The sequence below is a fragment of the Rhinopithecus roxellana genome, chromosome 15 (genome assembly GCF_007565055.1).
Source record: "Rhinopithecus roxellana isolate Shanxi Qingling chromosome 15, ASM756505v1, whole genome shotgun sequence".
NCBI classification, from domain to species: Eukaryota; Metazoa; Chordata; class Mammalia; order Primates; family Cercopithecidae; genus Rhinopithecus; species Rhinopithecus roxellana.
In genome coordinates, this window is record NC_044563.1 from 19,550,030 (window position 1) to 19,560,406 (window position 10,377).

The 10,377-nt window shown below is 37.9% G+C and overlaps 1 protein-coding gene across 1 annotated transcript; it reads right to left on the bottom strand.

Moving 5' to 3' along the window:
• Positions 1-8,668: 8,668 nt before the first annotated feature.
• LOC115893488 (olfactory receptor 5G3-like) lies at positions 8,669-9,611 on the bottom strand. The gene is given in 2 exon segments (XM_030917378.1): positions 8,669-9,485; positions 9,487-9,611. Coding segments are annotated over 2 exon segments (942 nt in total).
• Positions 9,612-10,377: the final 766 nt, after the last annotated feature.

Sequence of the window (10,377 nt, forward strand, 5' to 3'; positions counted from 1 at the left end):
ACTCGGGAGGCTGAGGCAGGAGAATGGCGTGAACCCGGGAGGCGGAGCTTGCAGTGAGCTGAGATCTGGCCAGTGCACTCCAGCTTGGGTGACAGAGCGAGACTCCGTCTCAAAAAAAAAAAAAAAAAAAAAAAGAGTTCATTGACTCAATTTTGCAAAGCACACAGGAGAGATTTCCCTAAAGAGTTTTTCAGTAAATTGGCACCAACCACCTGAATCTGAAGCTTGGAATCTTCATCAGGAAGTTTTTGCTCAGGTTGATGTTGAAAATGATATTTCCTAGGTTTTCTTCTTGGATTTTTATAGTTTGAGGTTTTCTATTTATGTCTTTAATCCATATTTGAGTTGATTTTATATATTCTGAAATGTAGGGGTCTAGTTTTAATCTTCTGCATATGACTAGCCAGTTATCCCGGCACCATTTATTGAACACAGTCGTTTCCTTATTCCTTATTATTTTTTACTTCATTGAGATTAGTTTGTTATAGGTGTGTGGCTTTAATTCTGGTTTTGCTAACCTATTCCATCTGCTATGTGTCTGTTTTTTGTATCAGTACCATGTTGTTTTAGTTACTAATGCCTTGTTGTATAGTTTAAAGTCAGGTAATGTGATGCCTCCAGCTTTGTTCTTTTTGCTTAGAATTGCTTTGGCCATTTGGGCTATTTTTGGGTTCCAAATACATTTTAGAATCTTTTTTTTTTCTAATTCTATGAAAAATGTCATTTGTAGCTTGATAGGAATAGCATTGAATCTGTAAATACCTTTGGGTAGTATGGTGATTTTAACAATATTATTCTTTCTATCCACGAGCATGGAATGCCTTACCATTTGTTTGTGTAGTCTTTGATTTCTTTCAGTAGCATTTTGCAGTTCTCATTGTAGAGATCTTTCACCTCCCTGGTTAGCTGTATTTCTAGGTATTTTATTCCTTTTGTGGCTATTATGAATGGGACTGCATTCTTAGTTTGGCTCTCAACTTAGATGTTATTGGTGTTTAGAAATGCTACTGATTTTTGCACATTGATTTTGTAGCCTGAAAGTGCTGAAGTTGTTTACCAGATCTAGTAGCATACAAAATATGAGCATACTTAACATCTTGCAAACACCTCGTTATCAACACAATTCAAATTGAGACAGAAAAGTTTCCCTTTTGGGTAATCATATCCCTGAATTCCTTCTACTTTTTTTTTTATATATTTGTCTCAGCATCACAGGATGAACAGCACCAAAACAAAGCTACTGGAATGGTGAGCACTCATCTTTTAGATACAGATATTACCTGGAGTAAGACTTCATTGGCATAACTGTTTTAGATGTTAACTTTAAGCAGGAATTTTAAGAAAGTATCTATACAAAATACTCAAGGTCATAAAAGTACTTCAAAGAAAATAAATATTGGTTTCTATTATGTGATGAAAACAAGATCCAAAAATGTATAGTTTCATTTTAAGATGAAATTAACTACAATTAAGATTTATGCTTTCTTTTACAAATTCAAACGAATATTACTCATAAAACTAAAAGATCATACCTTCATAAATATTAAAGCCTATCATAGAATTGGTAGCAATTAATATTAGCTTTTTTCTTAGTCTCTCTATATAGTAAACAAACCAATTATTTTCTCCCTATTGTGCAAAGCCAAATAGCCAATGTAATTGATTTCAGATTGAGCAGCTTTTAGAAAATAACTCAAATATATACAAAGTTAATACTTTGAAGAATCATAGGAATATAAAAGAAAAATTTAAAATTCTTGCACATTTGCCATTACAGAGTTCTAAGAAAAATAAAAAATTCTTTCTTTTTAACTCATAAGAGAATAATAATGTGCAGAAAAAGTTAAGATGTTTTTGTTATGCAGGCGATATTTGTGCTTCAGACTGGAATCTTTTTGAATTTATGTTATTTTCCCTCTAAAGAGAAATGAGGGAAAAAAAATACCGTGAAATGAATAAAACATCCCAGTTGCTTTTAATTTTTTGTACAGGAACTTCTAAGCAATCACACTGTTGTCATTATAAAGTTTTTTTGGGTGATTGGATATTTTTCCTTCACTCCTCTTCTTCCTCTAGTAGACCCAGTAAAGTTAACTACAGAGATCTCAGGGGAATGGTACTTGTAAAGAGAGATGCATATATCTCCTCTGAGGGCAGTTCTGTCTCTGCAATTTTCTTCTCATGGCCAAATTAGCTAGTCTCTGTCCATTGATAAGGAGAATACATAATAAAAACCAAAAATACCAAAAGAATTATTGAAATCTCATTTTTTTCTGCTACACAAAAGTGGAGCTATAGCTCTCAATGTAAACCAAACAATCTGTAAATAGTCTGTGCAATATCTGTATGTGGTCAGAGCCCCCCTTTGGCCTCAGTCCCCTCCTCCACTCCTCTACTTCTTTCCCCTGTCACTTCCCTTTATTTCCATAAGCAAGTATTGGTGCAATAGATCATTCAAGCATGCTATAACTTCAGTGGAAGTCCACTCTCTCATTTGTGTAACTTTTCAGAGTCTACACATGCACCTACACTTATACACGTTTCTATATGCAAAAACAGTTCTCAAAAAATACAACATAAATTCTGTTTGGAATGGATAGGAAGCTTATCTTGTTTACATTTCCTAGTGTACTATTTGAATTTTGTACCATGTGCAATCATACTGTATTATAAAAGTACACTTTAAATAGCATGTATAGTATGGCCATTCACAGAAAAGATTCACAAATTAGGACCAAAACTTCTATTTTATGAATGTCTTCTCCAAACTTTTAAATTCTCTTTACTGCCACTCTTTTGCAAAAACATAAGTAATAATACTATTCCCCAACCACGGAACAAGAAGAAACTCATTTCTTTTAGCCAAAATATGAATATCGATATTCCCAGCAGTTTATCTGAATCAGCTTTGTATGTTCTCCTGACCCCCACACACTCATTTGTGAAAGGTGGCTACTTTCTCACTGGGCAGGGTCAGTGCATGGTGTAATTTTTCCTCCAATTACTAGCAGAGAAAAAGAAGGTTAAAATCAGCTCCTGACTAAATGATAGGCCCTAGATAAAGTACAGACTAAAGCTATTTCCATTTATCACAATGATCAATATAGCAAACTCTGTTTGTGCCTCTCTCTTATCATTTCAGTGCACTTCAGTTCCATCTTCAACTGCTAACACCGAAGGTTTTTGTGTGTGGATTTGTGTGTGTGTGTGTGTGTGTGTGTGTGTGTGTGTGTGTGTGTGTGTGTGGATTTCTCTTCCCGCCACTTTTCTACCCGCCCAACAAGCCAGAAGTGGCAGAAAATGAACACTTTCCAGAAGCAGCTGTCAACCAAAGACTGGCTTATGTACACATTTCTTGACTCAGGCCCTCTCAGGTGAGATTACTCTGATTCCTGTGTTTCATGCACTGGCACCCAGAGATCTCTAGCATCGGCAGTACTCAGTTGACCACTGCAGTGATCTTCTCATTAACACCTTAAATAGCTCAATAAACAGATATATACTATATATAATCCAAAAGGTAACCACTAAAAGAGATAAAAACTGATTACCATGTTCCTAAATCACCAAAATTAATACACACCCTTATACCGTCACTCCCAAAATAAATATAGGAAACTCCTACCAGAGAGTATTAATTTATTTCCATTCATTATCTCACGTCTAACTTCTCTATCAGTGTTTTAGTTGCTTCCCAAATATAAACTATTATCAACCAATACTTGCACTTGAATCTTTTTCGCAAGGTTTGTTTCCTGGAAAACTCAAACTAAGATGCCTCATACCAGGGTGACCCTTAAGGTGCAGATTATTGGGATGTAGTTCTGGAATCAAATTACTCACTGGAAAGATGGCGACAATACCCACTGCTGATGGAACGGAATGGCCATAACCATGGGCATGCCTTAGCATCTCAGTTACCAAGACTCACCTGCAGCGAATTGGGATAGGGTACAAGTGAGAGATGTGTGTTGACTTATGCAACATGAGAAATATGGGGAGCCATTATAATTATTAAACTATGAAATTAATTTATGTTAAATGCCATTAACATGCTCAATGATGAAAATAGACTCACATAGGACAATTTTCAACTCAGGCATGGTGTCAAAGTCAGAAAGGCAGTGTTCAAAAAGCCTTCATCTGCAATTAGAAACCAGACTGCATGAAAACTCAACCCAGACTGCATGAGAACTCAATCAGATTTGTATATTATAGATGTTATACATCTTGTACCAGATTGCAAGAAGTAATAATTAAAAAGCTAAATTGAAAGCCTCTTTAAAGCCACAGAACTCTGACAGGGGAAAAGTTGAACACTGAGAATTGGGATTAAGACATGGGTGTGAATGTGCTTGAGATTTTCCAGTATCCTTGAACCGTCAAACCTGCAGAAGTAATCCTGTTCCCCTTGCCAGAAGGCAACAGCCTTCCTTTGCTTAGATAAAAGAGGCCTCACGTGAATCAGAGGCTTCACAAGAAAGTAATTTCGTTTCTCAGGATGTAGTCTTGCTTCCCCTCATGGCTCTCAGACTTAGCAACCAGGGACAAGGCTTAGAATGATGAGGTCTGATGACTAAGGAGAATTGGCTCTGCTTTAAGAGGAAAATAATTATCCACCAGGAGTTAAAAGAATTGGCTAAAATGTGCCAGAAGAACAAAGAGAACATGTGAAAGCATATATTAATATCTTGAGGGTAATTCTAGGACTGGGGAAATAAAAAGCTGAGTAGGGGAGAGTTTTCTGATGTAGGAGAACCTCAGTGACTCAGAAATTAGCTTGCAGGCAAGACACCAGAAGCTAATTCTAATGCACTGTTAGGATGGCTCCTTGAATTTTGGAAAACATAACAGTATGCAGTAAAAGAGGTAGGGATGCCACTATTGCCATGGCAGAGTGTTGAAGAAAAGGCCCAAATGCTTAAAGAGGTAGAGATGCTTAAAAAGGATTTATTACACAAGACCAAAGAAGCTGCAGATGCATATGTTCCTGAGAAGACCCAAAGGACACTTTTTCCACTAAAGCAATAAAAAGAAGCACTAGAGAGCCACCAGCTTGGTGAAAAGCTCAGTGGTTTGAGATGCTGCTGTGAATCTAGGCTTCCTAGAGTCAATGGAGATGATAAGATTTCAGAACACTTGAATTGGAAATTAATGCCACCACTAAAGGCATAAAAGATGTAGCAGCGGCTGTCTCTCTTCCCTCTCTATTTAATTCATCAACCTGGACCCTGAAGACCTATATGTTTTCTAGAGAATGAATGCAGACTGCCTCAAGTTCAACCAAGTAGTAGCCCCAATAGCAGTGTTGTACTAAGCATAGGATCATTTAAAAGGTCTCCAGTACATGATACAGTCAGTGATTTGGGGAATGTATTATTTTCTATTACGGTTAGAAAAGAGGATCAGAAATGACTTACATTCATGTGAGATGAACGATACTGTATTCATTTTCAGTTATATCTCAAGACTATGTTAATTTTCCTGCCCAAGGAAATATAGACTGAAGATATTGTCCACCTAAGCATTTCTCAAAACATCATACGGATTCATTACATTGATAACATCATAATGACAGAGCAAGTTACACAAGCAGCTACTAGAATATTGGAGATCTTGGTAAAGCACATGTGCTACAGAGGGTATGAGATAAACTGTATTAAGATTTGGGAATTTGGACACTTAGGGAAAGCTTTTGCAGGTTCAGTGCTTAGGGGAATACTAGAATACCTCCTTTGAAGTGAAAATCACAGAGGCACTATCTTGGTAGGACCCTGGGTTTTGGAGGCAACCTATTCCACAGCTAAGAATATTGCTCCAGCCCCTATACCAAGTGGCACAAAGGCTGCTAGTGTTAACTGAAATCTGCTGCAGGAAAGGGCTCTGCAGCAGATCCCAGTTGCAGTCCAAGCAGCCCTGCCACTGAGCCACATGATGTACAACAGTTGTTATGATGCTGAAGGTTGTAGTAGTGGGAAAAGAAGCAGTATGGAGCTTGTCACAAGACTCAGTGGGAATTTGCCAACTGACATTTGAATTCATTCTTAAATAAATGTGTTTATATTATACATCCTTTTAATGGACATTTCTCACCTTACGTTTTTTTGCTAATGACTTATTATTTGCCATTTATTTTATGTTATTTTAGACTATGGAAATGATGTTAGACAAAAAGCAAATTTGAGTGATTATCTTATTCGAGTTCAAAATGGGTTGTAAAGCAACAGAGACAACTCTCAACACCAGCAATGCATCTGGCCCAGGAACTGCTAACAGATGTACAGTGCAGCAGTGCTTTGAGAAATTTTGCAAAGGAGACAAGAGCCTTGAAGATGAGGAGCACAGTGGCCGGCCATTGGAAGTTGACAATCACCAAATGAGAGCAATCATCAATGCTGATCTTCTTACAACTACACAAGAAGTTGCCAAAAAACTCGATGTCAACCATTCTACAGTCATTCAGCATTTGAAGCAGATTGGAAAGGTAAACAAGCTCAATACATGGGTGCCTCATGAGCCAAGCAAAAATTTTTTTTAAAAAATGTCATTTTGAAGTGTCGTCTTCTCTTATTCTACGCAACAACAAACCATTTCTCAATCGGATTGTGAGGTGCAACAAAAAGTGGAATTTATACATCAGTTGGCAATGACCAGCTCAGTGGCTGGACTGAGAAGAAGCTCTAAAGCACTTCCCAAAACTAAATTTGCACCCAAAAAAGGTCATGGTTGACGGGGCAAGAGCACTGTCATCTCAGACAGACACTGCTACTTTAAGTTCCAGCTCCCTTTCTAGCTTCATGGATTTCAAGGAATAACTTCTCTTCTAACTGCAAGCAGCCGGAAAAGAGCAGACAGTAAAACACAGATAAGATAGCTCAGGTGCAGAGGAGGGTGGGGGAGGAAGTTTCTTGGCTCACTGCCAAACTTCACCCTCATACAATGAGGCCCCAGTAAAACAGTGGGTCTTAATAAGCACATTCCTTTCCTTTCAGGTGCACTAAGTTAGGGAAGCTAAAGGCAGACGCGGGGGATATGCTTGCAGCTGCAGAAAGATGTATGGGAACAGACACACAACTCTCCCTCCCAGATAAGCACGACAAAGAGACACAGAAGCAGTCCGAGCCTCTAATAAACTTTCCCACCCTGAATCCTTAAAAACCCTTAGTCTGTAAGAGAGTGTGGCTTCTGACCTAACTCAGTCAGAAATCCCTCCCAGATTTGTTTTCCGAAATAAACCTGTTAACTGTTAAGCCACCCTTTGTGTTTCTCTCCTGTTTCTTTAATTCTTACTACAGCTGCTGTTATGTGGTCTGTCACCAGTCAGATCCACCACAGCTTTCTGAATCCTGGTGAAACATTTACATGCTGAGAAGTAGGTTCAGCAAATCAATGAGATACAATGAAAACTGCAATGCCTGCAGCTGGCACTGATCAACAAAAAGGGCCCAATTCTTTTCCACAACAATGCCAACCACATGTTGTACAGCCAGTGCTTCAAAACTTGAATTTGGCTACAAAGTTTTGCCTCATCCACCATATTCACCTGAGCTCTCGCCAACCAACTACCACTTCTTCAAGCATCTTGAAAACTTTTTGCAGGAAAAACACTTCCACAACAAGCAAGATGCAGAAAATACTTTACAAAAGTTTGTTGAATCTCGAAGCAGATTTTTTTTTTTTTTTTTTTTTTTTGAGATGAAGTCTTGCTCTGTTGCCCAGGCTGGAATGCAGTGGTGTGATCTCAGCTGGCTGTAACCACCACCTCCCAGGTTCAAGTGATTCTCCTGCCTCAGGCTCCCGAGTAGCTGGGACTACAGGTGTGTGCCACCATGCCTGGCAAACTTTTTGAATTTGTAGCAGAGACAGGGTTTCACCATGTTATCCAGGATGACCTGGATCTCCTGACCTCATAATATGCCCACCTCAGACTCTCAAAGTGCTGGGATTACAGGTGTGAACCACCATGCCTGCTCAAAGCACAGATTTTTATGCTACAGGAATAAACAACCTTATTTTTCATTGGCAAAAAGTATGTTAATTGCAATGTTTCCTATTTTGATTAATGAGATTTTGTTTGGGCCTAGTCATAATAATTCAAAATTCACAGTTCAAAACCACAATTACTTTTGCACCATCCTAAATATATATTCTTAGCAATTTGCATTCTCATTTTTGTGAATTGCTTATTCATGAGTTGGCCCATTTATCTATTGTTTTTCTCTTTGATCAATTGTGAATTTGGGGATGTTCTTTGGATATTAGGGATATTGATTGCTTGGTATGGGTACACAACTATTTTCTCTCATTTTATTATTTGTCTTTTAACATTGTGTGTAGTGCTTTGATTTTTTCTTTATAACTTTTCATTCTTACATCTGGATTTAAAAATATTCACACACTCAAGATTTTTCAAATGTTCACTTACATTTTCTTCTAGTATATTTTTACATTTATATTCTCAGTTCATCTCTATATTATTCTGAGATTCTCATTATGTCACAGAAAATAAGACTGAGGCAGAAAAATATTTTAAAGCTTATCCTTTTTTAAATAATCTATGACCTGTCAGAATCAGTACTGACATGCAGCTTCTGGTTCTCAGTACAGTTTTGTTTTTATTACATATTTTGCACCAGCATCTATGATACAACACAAATAGAATTCTCTTTTACCTCCCTATAAGAAATTTTTTCCTTTCAAATTTTCTTCTGAATGCATCTTTCACCTCCTTATTCCTCAAGCTATAAATAAGGGGGTTAACCATGGGGATTACCACAGTATAAAACAGAGAAATCACTTTATTGATACCCAGGGAGGAACTTGAACTTGGCCGAACATAAATCAAGAAAAGAGTGCCATACAGGATGGAGACGGCTGCAAGGTGAGAAAAACAGGTGGAAAAGGCTTTCTGCTTCCCATTAGCAGTCTGGATCTTCAAGACGGTCATCAGGATGCAAATATAGGAGACCATGATGATCAGACCACTGAGTACTCCTATAGCTCCAGCCAAGACAAACAGTACAAATTTATTCATCCAGGTGCCTGCACATGCTAGGGAAAGCAGTGGAAAAATATCACAGAAAAAGTGATTGATAATATTTGAACTACAAAAAGGTAGGCAAAAAGTGAAAATTGTATGAGTCATGGTGCTTATAAGAGCCATGGCATAAGGCCCTACCACCAGCTGCATGCAGACCTGCTGAGACATAATGAGTGTATACAACAAGGGCTTGCAGATGACCACATACCGGTCATATGCCATGGCAGCCAGGAGAAAACACTCAGTTGCCTCAAAGAGACCAAAGAACCACATCTGTGCAGCACAACCCAGAAAAGTGATGCCTTTTTTCTCTGCAAAGATATTACACAGCATCTTAGGGGCAATGGAAGAAGAGGAACAAATATCTACAAAGGACAAGTGGCTAAGAAAAAAGTACATAGGAGTGTGGAGTCTGGGATCAATCCATATGAGAGTGATAATCCCTGTTACCTCCCAGGGTGATAAGATAAACAAAGAGAAACATGAAGAAGAGAACAATCTTCTGATAGGGATGATCCGTGAGGCCCAATAAAATAAATTCAGTCACTACTGTCTGGTTCTTGTCTTCCATTGGTTCCACTAGTTCCATTGGTTCATTGTAATCTATCATAAGAATGAGAAATTATTTTTATTACAAACAAAATCAATGATTAATAGCTACATATAGTATTTGAAGCTAATGACAGATTGTTTCAAACAGGGTTATAAGAGACAATTGTGAAATAGTGTTGATCTGGGAGATACTCCTAGATACTAGATGTGAGCAGTTGTGCAAGAATCTTGTGTAAATGTGAACAATTTACCCTTGATCTCTTTGGATTCTGTGCACTCTCCCACCAAGAGCCATCCAATTGTGGCTCACATCTGTAGTCCCAGCTACTCAGGAGGCTGAGGAAGGAGGATCGCTTGAGCCCACGTGTTCAAGGCTGCTGTAAGCTATGATCCCACCACTGCACTCCAGCTTGTGTGATAGAGTGAGATCATGTCTCTAAAAAATAGAAAATAAGTAGTCATCCAACTATATGATCTAAAATGCCCTCAGATTATAAAATTATATTTGAAATGAAAATCACTTTACTCTCCATACTCCATGTCACCATATAATGAGATCGTAAACCCACTTAGGAATACCCTAAAGATGCAAAGTGAAAACCAATGACATGTTCAGATCCTAACATTAGATGTCAGGGAAAGAACAAGCAGGGGAGTTCTTATTCTTTTTAAATGATTAGTAACATCCTAATGTTATGAGGACACAATTTGTAAGTGTGTTTATCAGTCTATTCCCTATTCTCCCTTATATAAGGATGTGGAAAGGGTAATACAGTAAACAAAAA